Genomic DNA, 16,670 nt, shown 5'->3' with positions numbered 1-16,670 from the left:
CCACAAGACCAAGAGAGTCAACTAACCTAGACCCATGAGGGCTTACAGGGATGGAAGCACCTAGGCCTCCTACACATATGTAACCAATGGGCAGTTTGATTTCTGTGTGAGTTCCCTAGTTTGGGGAGAGGGGACTGTCTCTGACATAGACTCTGTTGCCTGCTTTTGGATCACTTCACTCTTGTGGGGCTGCCTTGCCTAGCCTCAGTGGATGAGGATGAGATCAGTCCTGATGTGACTTGACATGCTGGGGTGGGTTGGTGGGGGGAGATTCTTTTTTCTGAGGAGAATGGAAAGGGGTGGGAGAAGAGGAGGAAAGGGAGGACTGATAGGAGAGGAGGGAGGGGGCTACAATCTGGATGTAAAGTGACTATATAAATTAAAAATAAAATTTAAAAAGATAACAAAGTTCAGAAAGAAGGAGAGGAGGACCTCCCCTATCAGTGGACTTGGGGAGGGGCATGCATGCAGAAGAGGGGGGTGGGACCGAAAGGGGAGGAGGGGGGCTTATGGGGGGATACAAAATGAATAAAGTGTAATTAATAAAAATTAAATAAAAAATTTTAAAAAAAGATAACAAAGAAGGATCAGCTGAGATTCCAGCAAAATCAAATAGTGCCTGATAATTTGGCTCTACACTATGTTGCAACCTCAAAAGAACATACCTCATGGCCTTCACAGAACATGAAGTGACCTTAGAAATAAATACTTGTCCCCTCCAACTTCCTCTGGGTGAAAAGTGAGAGCAGCTGCATTACTCTACTCCCAAGTTAGAGGTGAAACAACAGATGAAGGTGGGGAATCCATGCCTGTCTGCTGGGCAGTGCTCTCTCCACTGACTGAGTCCCTGAGGGTACTGAGCACCAGCCCAGGGAGGAGCACGAAGCAAAATCATAAGGGCAATTTGGGCAGAATAAAAAAAAAATCCTCATCGCAAAACAATTGTATTTGAAAACCACTTTTTCTATCAAGACTTTCCGCATAACATGAAAGTGGGAGACTGTTAGGGAAGATGGTGAGGAATGGCAGAGGAAGGGTGAGAGAGGGTGGCAGGAAATGAATATGATCAAAATATTTCATATATCTATGTACATGAAAATGTCATAATGCAACTGATCACCTTCTTGAATTGATGCATGCTAATAAAAAAGAAAGAAAAGTTATATTAAAGGTTTTATGGTTCGTATGTGTCACAGTTGGACAGAACCATTGATTCTCCTGTCCCGACCCCAGCCTTAGACAACTTTCATAGTACCTTCTAGAACCATGAACCACAACAGTGACCAGCATGGCAAGAGATCCCCAAAGGTGCAATAACAGTACTCATATATTGGCAGTAACCAAGTCTAATTGTACTTAATGTCCATTCAGAGAAGGGAAGTCATGCCTGATACTTGAAACCTAGCCAACTACCTGGGGGTAGTGATGTCATAGGTCTTGGAAGTGAGCCTACTACCACCACTTTTATAGACCAGCTATTTGCTAACTGAACACTAAACCTATTTTTATACGCACAAATAAGTGTTGCTCTCACTCCTCATCAAAGAAGCTGCTCTTTGTGGCAAGTGGAGGTCATTGCAGAAAACAATGAGTAGCTTTTACGAAAGGATTTAGTGTTTGTGGTTTTGTCATTCTTTGTTTTTGTTGCTTGTAAGACTCTTGCTGTGTTGCCCAGGCTGGTCTTGAACTCACCACCCTCTTTCAGCACTTATACAGCTAAGGGTGTGTGGAGTACATGCTGAAGATAATCATCATGACATTTAAAGACTTCCTTAGTGAGCTAATAGCTCCTTATTACAAAAAATACACAACTTAGAGTAAAAACATCTCTGCCTGTATTAATTTACCCAACCACAACCAAGTGCTGCATCTTAGATGGCCGCAACAGAAATGTATTTTCTCTCAGTTCTGCAGACTGGAATTCTGAGATCAAAGTGACAGCAAACTTGGCCTCTTCTGAGGACTTTTCCCTGGGGTTGTGGATGGTCCGCTGTTCTGTGTGTCTTCACCTGCCTGGCATGAGCCTTATGATAAAGACATGAACCCTTATGGCTTCCTTATACTATAGTTATGCCTTTAAGGACTCTGTTTCCTAATACAGTCACATTCTGACGTACTGGGAAGAGGCCAGAGTTTCAGTGCATGAAAATTTGGGTGAGACAATCTAACCCATTTATCTACAGCCACATATAATTACATCTGTATATATATCTATATACAAATATTTCTATTGCCTGTCTCATATGAGCCTGGAATTCTCATAGTGAAGACTCCTCCAAACCCTACTACATAACAATGAAAGGACACATAGCCAGTCTAATTTCCTCAGCTTAAAGTAGCATGTGACCTGCTAGCATTCATATTAGGAATGGACACTCTACAGCCAACTGCTAACTAATTTCAGTGTTCCTGTGAGGATGTGTGTAGGAGATAAAAGGATTCAGAGGGGGACCTCAAAAACAAATGGGGTTCCATTGCACTTTTGATTTTGAATTAATTTTGGATGTTGCAACACAGAAATATTTTACTGTTACCAAATTTCTCATGACTCCCATGTATTGTGACCTGGCCCCATGTGGATTTGCGACTGAAAATTTTCTTAATATTTTTTATTTTAATTTTTATTAATTTCACTTCATTCACTTTGTATCCCCATGTAGCCTTTCCCTCCACCCCTCCCAGTCCTACCCTCCCTTCCCCTTCTCCACTCATGCCACTGAGGGGTGGTCTTCCTCTCCTTCCTTCTGAGCCTAGTCTATCAGGTCTCATCAAGAGTGGCTGCATTGTTTTCCTCTGTGGCCTGGTAAAGCTGGTCCCCCCTCAGGGGGAGGTGATCAAAGAGCAGGCCAATAAGTTCATGTCAGAGACAGTCCCTGTTCCCATTACTATGGAACCCACTTGGACACTGAACTGCCATGGGCTACATCTTGCAGGGGTTCTAGGTTATCTCCACAAATGGTCCTTGTTGGAGTATCAGTCTCAGAAAAGACCCCTGTGCCCAGATATTTTGGTTCTGTTGCTCTCCTTGTGGAGCTCCTGTCCCCTCCAGGTCTTTCACCTCCCCCTTTCATAAGATTCCCTGCACTCTGCCCAAAGGTTGACCATAAGTCTCAGCATCTGCTTTGATACCCTGCAGGGTGGAGCCTTTCAGAGGCCCTCTGTGTCAGGCTCCTGTCCTGTTCTGTGTTTTTTCCTTCTTCTGATGTCCATCCTCTTTGCCTTTCTGAATGGGGATTGAGCATTTTAGCCAGAATCCTCCTTCTTGATCAGTTTCTTTAGGTGTACAGATTTTAGTAGGTTTATCCTATATTATATGTCTAATATCCACTTATGAGTGAGTATATATAGCCTCTGTGTCTTTCTGCTTCTAGGATACCTCACTCAGGATGATCTTTTCCAGATCCCACCATTTGCCTGCAAATTTCATGATTTCCATGTTTTTATTGCTATTAAGCAATATTCTGGCAAAGAAACCAACTGGTGGATCAATGGAATCGAATAGAAGACCCTGAAATAAATCCACACACTTATGGACACCTGATTTTTGACAAAATTACCAAAACCATTCAATGGAAAAAAAACAGCATCGTCAACAAATGGTGCTGGTCTAACTGGATGTCTACTGGATGTAGAAAAATGCAAATAGATCCATACTTATCACCCTGCATAAAACTAAAATCCAAGTGGATCAAAGACCTCAATATAAAACCAGACACACTAAATCTGTTAGAAGAAAAAGTGGGGAAGAGCCTTGAACTCATTGGCACAGGAGACCACTTCCTGAACAGAACACCAACAGCTCAGGCTGTAAGATCAACAATTAATAAATGGGACCTCATGAAACTGAAAAGCTTCTGTAAAGCAGAGGACACTGTAGTCAGAACAAAGGACAGCCTACAGATTGGGAAAGGATCTTCACCTATATCTGACAGAGGGCTAATATCCAGTATATACAAAGAACTCAAGAAGTCAAACAGCAACAAATCAAATAATCCATAGAGGAATATCGAATGGCTGAAAAACACTTAAAGAAATGCTCAACGTTCTTAGTCATCAGGGAAATGCAAATCAAAACGACCCTGAGATTTCACCTTACACCCATCAGAATGGCTAAAATCAAACACTCTACATGCTGGTGAGGTTGTGGAGAAAGGAAAACCCTCCTTCATTGCTGGTGGAAATGTAAACTTGTACAACCACTCTGGAAATCAATCTAGCACTTTCTCAGACAACTAGGAATAGCACTTTCTCAAGATCCTGCCATACCACTCCTAGGCATATATCCAAAAGAGGCTCAAGTACACAATAAGGGCATTTGCTCAACCATGTTTGTAGCAGCTATATTTGTAATATCCAGAAGCTGGAAACAACTCAGATGCCCCTCAACTGAGGAATGGATACAGAAATTGTGACTGACAATTAAAGAAGCTATGGTCAAGTGGAATATGGATGAGAACTGAAATCTACTGCAGACATGAATTAATCTGATTGGCCTGCTCTTTGATCACCTCCCCCTGAGGGGGGAGCAGCCTTACCAGGCCACAGAAGATGACAATGCAGCTACTTCTGATAAGAACTGATAGTGTAAGATCAGAAAGAAGGAGAGGAAGACCTCCCCTATCAGTGGACTCGGGGAGGGGCATGCATGCAGAAAGGGGAGGAAAGGTGGGATCGGGAGGGGAGGAGGGAGGGGCTTATGGGGGGATACAAAATGAATAAAGTGTAATTAATAATAATAATAATAATAATAATAATAATAATAATAATAATAATAAAAAGAATTGCAAGATTTGAACCACATTTTGGTACATTGCTCCATCCAACCCAGAAACAGTGTCTGAATGAATTTTGGAAGCTTTTTCTTCTGTTGCCTGTTGCAAACAAAACAAAACAAAAAACAAACAAACAAACAAACAAACAAAAAACACCAAAGAGTTCCTGGTAAGATAACTCAGCGACTCAGCCAATAAGGTGCTTGCCACCAGCCTAACTCCTGAATTCCATCCTCTGGGCCCACACGGTGGACGGAGACAGACAACCAACTCAGAGCACTTTGTCCTCTGACCTTCACAATCAAACTGTGGCACAGGCCTGCATACACTTGCACCCAAACACACTTAATGAACATACTTTGTAAATGGTGTTGCTTCTTGCCTGGCAGCGAGGTCTGTTAGGAATCCCACGTAGAAAGCTGATTCTTTCAGAGGCTGTAATTTTACCGTAAGCAAGGCTACAATTTGTTTCTCGACCATTTCAAATTGAGAACTGAATCAATTACCAGGCAACTTATGATTCGTTTGGTCGAAGTTCAGGGATTGAGCAGTTGCTCTGCATAAGATTTACAGTCAGACAAGGCCTGCTATGGTTCACACTTGGCTCCTGGAAATCTGTGTGTGTGGCCCCTGCCAGCCTTCCTGACCTCTTTTTTCTAGGTGACCAGGTCAGCATCCTTAGTGAAGCTATGCCCAGGCCATTCCCAGTGCATAGAACTCACTGCTCCCCACATCATCCCAGAACTTCCTGCTCTGCTGTTCTAAACAGATGTGCAGTAAGTTAGCAGACTTGACTCCACCGAGATTGCACCTTGGCTCTTCAGGAAACTTTGAGCTCATCTGCATAAGAAATAACAAGCAGAGGGGGGAATGAACCCCGACAAGGCCAACAGCACAATTCCAAGCTGTGTCCCAGCAAGTCAGAAGAGTGTTCATGTGTTAACCCCTGGCATGCTGCTCTGAGCAGCGCCCCACTCAGCCTTCCCCCATCTCAACTCCTGTGCTGCTGCAGCGAGATTTGGAGGCTTCTAGGCAGAGCCCCCTGATGGAACAGCCCTCCCAGTCCTGTTCCAGTAAGGAGGGTCACAGTGATCTTTCCTTCCCCCTGCACACAAAGGCAAGGCGCTCCTTAAAGGGACCTTCCAGCTCCTCCAGGCAGTGGCCAACCCGAGTGAGAGCTGGCTCAGGAGCCCCAGCTTTTGCCTGAAGATGAGTGGGGAGGGGTCTTGAGACGCTTCCACCCCCGCATCCTCCAAAGCCCGGAAGGAAGGCACTTGGCAGGCAGAGCGCATGGAGACCAAGGGTCCGCGGGGCCCCGCTTGCTGTTGGCTGCTTCTTGGGATGCTCCTCTCCAGTTGAGCCTCCTGCCTGAGATCCAGAGGGTGCTGGCGGCGCATCTTGCGGTATGCCTGCGCTGCTTTGAGCCAGCGCCCAGAAGCCAGCCCTCCGCATTCAGGCTCCTCGGACTGGCTCCAGGCAGGGCTGTGTGCAGTCACCATGAACGCTCAGCTCTAGGCTTCTGCACCAACCTCCTGACCACATGGATCTGGCTGTTTAATCAGCCGAGATCACAGCCTGGGAAGACCGGGGAGGCTGATCCGCGCTCCAGCTGCTGAGACAACTTCCAGCCTCGCTGTTTACTTCTTTGGGTCCCAGGGACTCTGTGTTGCACCTCAGCCCCTCCTGCCGCTCCGTGGGCTCTGAAGTCAGCTGCCGGGACTCCGCTGAAGGCCCCCAGGAAGGGTGGCAAGAGGGGTTGAAAGACAGCAGCAATCCCCCACCTGCTCACCCTCTGCCGACCGCCTGTGCTATGGGGTTCTGAGAGGACCTTGCGCTGTCCTGGGAAGCAATGCAAGTCTCCATAGCCTGCACAGAGCACAATTTGAAGAGTCGAAATGGTGAGGACCGACTTCTGAGCAAGCAGAGCTCCACCGCCCCCAATGTGGTGAACGCAGCCCGGGCCAAATTCCGCACTGTCGCTATCATCGCTCGCAGCCTGGGGACCTTCACCCCTCAGCATCACATTTCTCTCAAAGAGTCCACCGCAAAGCAGACTGGCATGAAATATAGGTATGGATGCGAGGTCCCTCTGCCCGGGGCTTCCGTGTTCTTTGCAGTTCAGTCAGGCAGTTCTTCGGTTTTGAAGTGACTTAACTCAGCACTGGTTTGCTTAATTAGGAATTCTCAGGTGTTTGCTTTTAAAGTAGCCTTGGAGGAGGGTGGGCAGGGGAATGAAAACGCCCAAGGTGCTGTGCGTGCTTGTGTGCGATTTTTAAGATGTGGCTCATTTTGTATATTCTAAGTGTTATGAACACCTTAGGACCTTAACAAATTGCAGACAGTAGAGAAAACACACACACACACACACACATACACACACACACACATACACACACACACACACACACACACACACACACACACACACACACGAGCTGGAAGCTCTTTTCTATAAGAAAGTTTGTCAGGAGCAGAAGAATTTGTCCTGCTTGATGCACAGAGAGTGGATTCTGTGCTTATCCTATAGTTCCCATCTCACACCGCACTCTTGGATTTGAGAGACCAAGGCAACAAGCTGAGCACAGCGTGAGTGTGTGGGGAATAGAGTTGGGAGGGGTGTGAGGGTGATCAAAATACTATATTTACTAAAATTTACTAAAAGCACATTTACTAAAAGCAAAAAAAAAAAAAAATCATTAAGAACCCTCGTTCCTACTGCCTGTGATTGCTGTATTGTTACGTCTCGGGTGTTTGCCGTGGAACGGTTTTGTCTAAGAGGATGTCTTAGCTAGGGTTGTTGTTGCTGTGCTCAAACACCATGACCAAAAGCAACGTGGGTAGGAAAGGTTTATTTTGCTTGTCATGGAAGGAAGTTGGGCAGGAACTCATGCAGGGAAGTAACTTGGAGGCAGGAATTGATGCAGAGTCCACGAAGGAGTCCTGCTTACTGGTTTGCTCAGCCTGCTTTCTTATAGAACCCAGAACCACCATCTCAGCGGTACCACGCACAACGAAGGGCCTAGGCCTTCCCACATCAATCACTAAGGAAATGTTGTATAGGCTTGCCTACAGGCCGATCTTACGGATTTTTTTTCTCAATTGAGGCTCCACCCCTCAGATGACTCTAGCTTATGTTAAGTTGACATAAAAATTGTCAGGTAGCACAGTGGGCTTTTGCAGTCAGGAGCTCTCTTTCCCTACGGTTTTGCTCTCTGCACAGTTGAACTCAGATTGGCCTCTAACTGTCTCATTCAAGTGTAGGCAGCACTGACTTGGATGTCTTCATCACTTGGAGCTAAGCACAGCTCGTCACTGGCAACCATCTGGGACCTTCAGCACTCTTGAGTTCTTTGTAAATGACTAGAAATGTGATTCTTTTCCAGTCGTTGTCTTCACTCCATCTATCAGGTGATTTTCGAGGGTGTGGATGTGACACGCTTCACTTTTAGTTTCTGCCCTGGGTCACCTTTGTGGAAAAATATACATATATTAGGAGATAACACTAAATACAGGCCAAGTTTTCTTAGAGTTGGGAGGAGTACAGAGACAACGATGATGATGATGATGATGATAGTGAACACACCTAGTTAGAATGGCTAAGGTTAAGAAAACAAAAGACAAAAGCTGCCAAGAATCTGGGGAAAGAGGGACTGTTGTTTACTGTTGGAATAGCCACTCTGGAAACTAATGTGGAGTTTCCTCAGAATAAAAATAAACCTGTCATGTGACTCAGCCTTATCACTCCTGGGCATATAGATACTACAGAGATACCCCTGTGTCCACATTGCTATATGCCCTTAAGTGCTGAATGAACAAAATGTTCATATATGTGGTACATATACACAATAGAAACTTTATTCTACTGTAAAGAGAAATACAATTATGAAATTAGCAGGTGAATGGTTGGAACAGGAAAATATGGTACTAATTGATATAGCCAAGACCTATAAACACCATGTTGTCTCTCAAGTGGATTCCAACTTCAATCTTGAAATATATGTGGTTAAGTGAAAGTATCTGTAGAATCCAGGAACCACAGATAGAACACTGCAATGTGGGGTAAAGAAAAAAATTAGGGGAGATAGTGGAACACAGGTGGTCTAAAGGGAGGACAGAGGTAATGGAGTGGGAGGTAAGTGGAGAGAGGTTAGAGAATTAAAGAGGCAAGGCTAGGAAGAGAAATGACTAACACTAAGAATGCTTAGAAAAGGCATATGGAAACCTACAATTGTAAAAGATTTATAAAAACAATTTAATGAATTTGAATGGAGTTACCCTTGAAGGAATAATGCTTGAACCAGAATCTATAGGATATCAAACAAAAATTCCAATGCCAGGTACAGGATACTTCCCTTTGAATTGTTGTTGGTCAAGGGGCTCCCATAGACATCCCTCCCAAATACTACGAGCAGTTAGTTGCCTACAAGAACCAGATGGCAAGATTCTATTGCTGAGGACACTACACCATGACCACAGGACCTAAAGAAAACGTGCTGGTACTAACATGGAAACTTCTTCACTACATCCTCTTTTTCATACTTTTAGAAGTTGCTATGCAGGATGCTGAGGAAAGGGGAGGGGAGAAGTCATCAGCTGTTTTGCCCAGATGTGTACCCTTCAAGATACAATAATGACCAGCATGACAAGATATAACCATTGGGGTAATACTAACATGACAGTTATGGGATACCCAACCACTTTCTGATTGAATTTATGGTCTACTCAACACAACATAGCTCATACTCAAAACCGGAAATCTGTCCAAGAATCCATGGCTGAGGAAATTATAAGCCCAAGGATAGAGTATATTATAATTATGTTGCTAAGTACACTTAGTATCAAATTTCCTCATAATATTTAACCATTTTTATCTATTAGTGAAGCCTCAATATTAGCCACAGAAGTTCCTTTTTGCAGTAGATGGTACTTAAGACAGAGTAAGTTTTCAGTGAAAAGAATATGTGACTGTGGGGTGCCCAGACCAAAATAAGACATCTATATCACAGCCCCTGCCTTGAGAGTCAGATAATCAAAGAGTGAGTGGAAAGACTGTAAAAAGCAAAGGTTGGGGAGAATTGCTGTAAAGCTGTCTGGACACCACAGGGCCATTGTACACACGAACTCACTATGGCTGTGGTTGCCAGTGTAAGGCACACATGACCAGCCAGCCAACATTGCAGCAAGGATGTAGGAAGCAGGAAAAGTCCTGAGTGAATGTGTACTGTTTGATATAGACATAGCCATGTCAAGAACAAATGTCTCTGGCCCATAGGAGCAGCAAAGTCTTCCCCAAAGGGATGACAAAGCCATTCTCAGTACTGAGTGTGAATGTTGATGGTGTATACAGGAAAGGCCCAGTGTAGTTTTCTCCATCCAGATATTTATGGCCTGAAGATTGCTCTCCCTCAGAGACAGCTTCTATTAAGACTAGCTAACCCTGCCTCCTTGTTCAGTTTATATAACCCTGTCTCCTTTTTTCAGCTGATGCAATAAGTCCACCTCTCTATTCAACTGTATATAATAAGCACACTGGGCTTCCAGGATGCTGCAGCTTCTGCATCCAAGAGCCCAGACCTCCCAATCCCAGCTATTCTATGTCCCTGTGTTTGTTCTTTCTTCATTTCCTTACTGCCCCTGTTAGGTCAATCCCTGGAGCTAGGGTAGGATGCAGCAGATCTCCAGTTTATCAGGTCCCCACAATAGCTGAGGAGTTACTGGTACTTCATGACTACTGGGAGAGGATGGGTCCGTTCTCCTCCAGAATGCAATCCCTGCAGGCTGTATGCTGCAATGGATATCCATGCAACCTTGGATTAGATGGCTAAAAAAAATGAGCACATGAAGTTGGAAGGGAGATTTGTTGATGAGGAATTCTGAGAAGAGTTAGAGGGAAGAGACTGGAGGATAGATTTGATCAAAACACATTGTACCTTGTATGAAATTCTCAAAAATATATATTTTAAAATATAAAGTATAATATGATATTCCAAGTTAAGCATATTACATGCTCAAGAAATATTTTTGTCACCAATTTTCCATGCTTCAGAATCAGGCAAAAGAGTGTTAAGGCCAAGTAATTTTAGGTAACAGTGTTTTAAATGTCAGTTTCAATATTTTCAATGTTTCAATATTTCAATGTTTTCAGCATGATCTTTCGAAGTTAATGCATTAACAGTAGCTATTGCTGAGGGAAGTTCAGATGCTGTGTTAGTTTCTCTTCTTGTGAAAATTGCTCTGACAAAAGCAACTTAAGGGAGAAAGGGCTGATTCTGGCTCAAAGATCAAGGTACTATCTGGCATGGGGTTGGGGAAAATGAAGAAGCAGGAGCTTGAAGCAGCTGCACCATCAAAAAAACAGACAGCAATGATTGCATGTATGCTAGGACTCAGCTTATTTTCTCTACTTAATACAGTCCAGAATCACAGCCATAAAAATGGGCGTGACCCACAGTAGGCAGGTCTTCCAACCTCAACATAGTGAAGATAATCCCACAAGTATGTCCACAGGTCCATTTCCTAAGTTAGTCTAGATTCCTTCAAGGTGAGAATTAACACTAACCATCACAAATGTCATGTTACTTTATGCAGAGATACCCCAGAAGTTCAGGACATGAAAGTTTGCTTTGCTAACTCCAAGAACAGCGTTCTTTAATCTTCAGTTTTACAATGTAACTTTTTGCTTGTATGCCTTTAAAAAAAGTAAAACAAAAAGAAACTACAATGCAGGAAGCACTTCTAGAAAGGGCATGCCTCTTCTCTACATATGCACAATTTTCTGCTTCATCTTTTATCCCAAGATGGAAGACCTGCAGTGTGCTAAGAGAACTAGCCAAGTTCTAAGTGTCCTGCAGAACTGAAAAGATGCTAAACTGCCCTCCCAGCAACTCTAGGCTGTTGCATGTTCTAAAGCCAGACATAAATTAACCTCCAGATGACAGTATGGATACCATCACAGCATCTAAAGTACTGCTGCCTCAGAAAGAGATTCACCAGCTCACAGACAGGTGAACATGCATCATTGCTAGGCAGAAATATTCATCTGGCCACTCCAGACTGACACCTTCTGTGTTATTAGAGGATGATTTGCAAACTTTGAGCCTGAAAATGGGAATCAAAATACATTGAAACATCATCGCAAACTGACTGAAACCAAACCAGAAACCCAGCAGTGATTTTTAGTTGTTGGAATTGACAACGAGGGAGGACTCTGAGAGCGCATGCATGGGCCATTTGGTCCAGCCCTCATGAGAAATCTGCCCTGCTTTTCCAATTTGTTCCATGCAGCAACTACCTATAAAGCCTCTGAAGAAAAACTGTACAATCTTTCATATCAGGGATGGAAGATTTGGTTTCTCTTTCCAAGAATCAGAACCATGGGTTGGCAAGGTAGCTTGTGGGCAGAGAGCTTGGTGTTTGCTCACAGCCTGAGTTTGATCACTAGGACCCACATAAAGGTGGAAGGAGAGAAGCAATGTGACAGAGCTGTCCTCTGGCCTCCACTTGCATGCTGTGGCAGGCAAGGTCACCCATATTATACACACACAATGATAATGAAATAAAATAAAAATTGAAAGAGGAGTGAGTGTGGTAGAGTTTTTGGTGTCTTTAAAAACTTGGTTATGTAAACATGGTCTTGTTTTAATCCAGGTGTAGGATATGGGGCTGCTTTAGACTGTCCACAGCAGCAGGCTATTTGCCTCGTGAGGGCTCTGAGAGGGGCGTGATCTTTGCCAACTGCAGATAGTTTAATTCTGAGGACTCTGGAGAGGGAATAAAAGCCAGAGCCAGGAGAGAAACGGGGCCTCTAAGGAAGAAGACTGCTACTTCTGTTTGCTGTTGATGCAGTTTGTTGAGAAGAAGTTGGAGATATCCTGAAACAAAGATTGGACTTGCCCCAAGGAACTATGTCTCTAACCAGCAAAGAAGTAGTAAAGAGACATACACTCCCCCCCACACACACACACCTTCTTTCTCTCCTACATGATGTTGAGGGTTGGAAGGGAAGAAGAGGTATAAGAAACAAACAAACAAAAAGATTTTTAAAAATATGCACTACAAGTCAGAATCATACACTATGCTTTAAAGTCTCAAAGAAAGCAATAAGGTGAGTGTTTCAGAATTCTCGTCTCTTGTCTGGACCCCACAGTCTCACCAGGGATGAAAATGAAGACAGAAAGCTAAGAGGTAAGAAAACAAGGGAGGCACAGAGGGGTGCACAGAGGACCAGACTCCTGGAGACACCTGCAGAGAGAGACTTCTATTTTGGTCCTTGCACAGGTGGCCTATCGAGTCTACTCAGAGCATTCAGGATAGGGCACACTGCAGGGTTACACAGCAGCCCTGCCTGCTGGCAATGTGCTTAGCTCTTTGAAGCTGCACTGGAAACTTCTGTGCCTGTTCTTTATTGAAAGGAAAATGAGCTCGCTGTAATTTTCTGCCTCACAAGGGTTCTGGGACTTGAAAGCCATCACCACAACTCAGCTTCCCAGTTTCCAAAATGATTCCCGTCCATTTGTAGAACCAGAATGGGCCTTTTTATTTCTCCTAGATTTTGTTTTATGATTCCCAACTGTGCTTAAGTGTCTCATTTAAACCCCCCACGTGGTGACTACTTCCTCTGTAAGTCATTCAGTGTTGGAGACATCTGGACATTTCAGCACAGAGTAATAGGATTACCCAATCCAGAAACTTCTTTGAATCTTTATTTGCACTCCGTCTCATATGTACTAAGAGAGAAAAAAAAAAAGCTTTTTATTATTTTATCCAGTTTTTGAAAAAAATGCTATGAAACCTTTAAAAACTATTCTAACCTACCTGAGAGAATAAAAAAGTATGACCATCCTGACACATTGTAAATCCTAATCCAAGAGGAATGACTGAGGTCAGTGTGTGTTAACTCTAAGGCTTACAAGTGGTGATAGATATTCTCCCAGGTTAAAGAAATAAAAAAGGTTCAAATTCGGTACATAAGTTTCAAAGTCATTTAAGCATCCAAGGCAAGAAAACTTAACACTTCATAATAGGATTATACTACATTTTGGTGCATTATTTTTAAAATATATTATTAATATGTTTATGTGCATGTGTGTTTGCCTGTATGTATGTCTACGCACCATGTGCATGCTTTGTGCCTGAGGAGGCCAGAAGGGAGCTTTGGATTTTCTGGAACTGGAGTTACTGGACATAGTGAACCATGCGAGTGCTGGGCATCCAATCAGGTCCTATGAAAGTGCCAGTGCCCTTCATTGCTGAGCCATCTCTCCAGCTCCTCTAATGTGTTCTTATCATTTATCATTTTAATCTAGCAGACTTACCTACAAAAGAAACTGCATAAGTCTAGTGTTAATCAGCAATAAAAATGTTCTCTTTTGGTAATTAACAGCTCCCAGGAGCTGCTATAGACCCATGCAGTTTCTCAGGGCTTCTGTATTTTAAAAACAAATAAACAAACAAACAAAACAAACCTCCTGAGGAGCATGGGGTATAAGTACTCAGTTCTCCATTTCTTTGAAATTAATTTCCACTTTAAAATGGGTTTTCATGCTGATTTTTTTTTTCTAATATCTGTGGGCTGAGGCAACAACAAGTTCATTATAAAAATCAACTGCAGCAGTAATGTGGTTTTAATGAACTCTGATTCTCCCTCATCTCAGGAACTCGCACAGGGTTCCTCTGGGGGCATTTAATGCAACCAGATGTTCTGATTTAATTGGGGACTTGCTTACAGTTTCAGAGGGTTAGTCTGTTATCATCATGGCAGGGAGCACGAAAGGCAGGCAGGCAGGCATGGTTCTATGGAGGCAGAGTGAAAGAGATACTGGGCTTGTCATGAGCATTTGAAAAGTTAAAGCCCACCCCCAGTGACACATTTCCTCCAGCAAGGCCACACCTCCTAACCCTTCCTAAACAGTCCACTGACTGGAAACTAAACATTGAATTATTTGAGTCTGGGAGTTGGGGTGTCATTCATTCAAACCACCAAACAGAGAGCTCACTGGATAAAGTCCTGTTTCAGAAGGAGGGGTCATTAAATGGTGGCATGAGAGCGGCTAAGAAGCTTAGGCTGGAAGTTGCGAATGTGTTGCTTTCTTGTTGCCGTATGGTCACTATAAAGCCAGCGCCTTAAAACACACATACTTACTTTTTCCCTGAGATACCACAAGTATGAAATCAACGGCAGGTGGAGCTATTTTCTTCTGCAGGCTCCTGGGTGGAAACTTCAAGGTCACCTGCATTTCTTGGCTGAAAGAAATCCGTGTGAGCTTGGAGTACAGGCTGAGCACTCCTTCACCCTTCTTCCCAAGTGTGTGGAATATCAAGGACTGTGTCGGCAACTGATCTTTCTAGCTCCAAGCCCCCTCCTTCATACAGCTCTCTTTTCCCATTCATTAGAAATGGCCACAAGCCTGGCCCAGGCAGAACTAGCCCTGAGTTCACCTCACAAGCATTTCTTTCCCTGCCTCTTGTCTCCTTAACCCCTCACTCCATCAAGCGCCTCACCCTGGATCTTTTGGATACAATTTTCCCTTTCTTAGGAAATTGCACTTCCAGGGCACCAGTGACACATACACACAGAAACTTGACCCAACTGAAAAATATAAGCAAGTTCTGATTGGCCATGTACATGACGGAAGAAGTGTCTGGGCCTAATTTGCGGGCATATTTGTTGAATTCAGTATTAGGAGAGACTAAGGGAAGAAAAAAAAAGTGATTAAGAAGACACAGCCTCCATCCTTATTTAATTGGATGTTCTAGCAAACTGAGAAACGGTCCCCAAAGCTGTCCAAGTTCTCACCCCCCACTGTGAATGAATGCCGCACAGGACCTTGCACTGAGATTAAACCAAGGAGCTTGATGAAGAGAGATTGTCCTGGATTTCTGAGCACATCCTACTGCAATCACCAACACCCTTACCACAATAAAGTGAAAGGAGAGTCTGACAGGGTGATGTGTTGACAGCAGACACATGTTCCCTGCTGAGTCTGAGGAGGCCGAGTGCCACAAATGCAGCAACACAAATGAAAAGGCCAGGAAGTGATTCACGTTAAATCTGTTTAGCAGGGTATTAGTCCCTCCTGGGGCTGTGGCAGCTGGCCTTATCCATGAGGGAGGAATCTCTGTTCTATGAGCATGTTCTGGGGGCAGGACACACTCAGTGACTGTTTTTCCTGGAAAGCGGAGAACATGCTTGAGTGACCAGAGCTGGAGTGGTATTTGTAACTGACCCCCTCTCTGTGTAAGGCATCATGGTTTCAGCTGGAAGCACCACTTTCCAATGCAGCCTCCCTTTCCCATCTGATCAAAAGCATTCTCTCTCAGCTCTGTGTATGTGTGACACTCATCAGCCAGTGATGCTACTGGCTACCTGGTATTTGACTGTTTTATGTGCTGGCTCAGAAGTGACCTCTTGGAGGGGAAGAATCCATCTTCTTTCTCTTGATCGATAATTACTGAGCACCTGCCACATAGCACTTGGGAGAAGAGCTGGAAGTGGGAGTACAAAAACACTTGGTGCTGGAATGGACTCTTGCATATCAAAGACACCAGATATCTGTTCTCTGATTAAAAGCTGGGCATAAATAAGTACATAAGACAAGTATATAGTCGATTCGAAGTAAAGGTTCACAGAACCAATTCTCCTTCATTGTTTCCTGGCTACATTTTGGGTAAAATCTTCCAACAATCAAGAATCCTATGAGCACAAAACAGGAAGCATGTGGCTTATGGAAAACTGAGTCGCTACAAGATTCATTTCCATGAAGTGATAGTTCCAACATCAGACATTAAGTCATAACTAAGAACCAAAAAGATTAAGTTTTGATCTGTGGTACATGGAAGTGGTTTGGTTAAATGTGTGTGTGTGTGTGTGTGTGTGTGTGTGTGTGTGTGTGTGTGTGT

At 43.7% G+C, this 16,670-nt stretch overlaps 1 protein-coding gene across 2 annotated transcripts in view; it reads left to right on the top strand.

Moving 5' to 3' along the window:
- The first annotated feature begins 6,546 nt into the window (after nt 1-6,546).
- Nucleotides 6,547-16,670, top strand: part of LOC129668777 (voltage-gated potassium channel subunit beta-1-like) — an 11,883-nt gene continuing 1,759 nt past the window's right edge. Inside the window, exons 1-2 of one of the 2 annotated variants that reach the window (XM_055596866.1) lie at nt 6,547-6,842; nt 11,361-11,440. In XM_055596866.1, the coding sequence (XP_055452841.1) occupies nt 6,622-6,842; nt 11,361-11,424 (285 nt within the window). In that variant the 5' untranslated portion in view covers nt 6,547-6,621 and the 3' untranslated portion in view covers nt 11,425-11,440. Of the gene's footprint in view, nt 6,843-11,360; nt 11,441-16,670 lie in introns of those variants that run through there. The other variant, XM_055596867.1, reaches the window with a different exon arrangement.

The sequence above is a fragment of the Psammomys obesus genome, unplaced genomic scaffold (assembly GCF_907164565.1).
Source record: "Psammomys obesus unplaced genomic scaffold, mPsaObe1.curated_primary_1811, whole genome shotgun sequence".
In the NCBI taxonomy this organism is placed as follows: Eukaryota; Metazoa; Chordata; class Mammalia; order Rodentia; family Muridae; genus Psammomys; species Psammomys obesus.
This window is presented reverse-complemented; position numbering and strand designations above follow the sequence as displayed.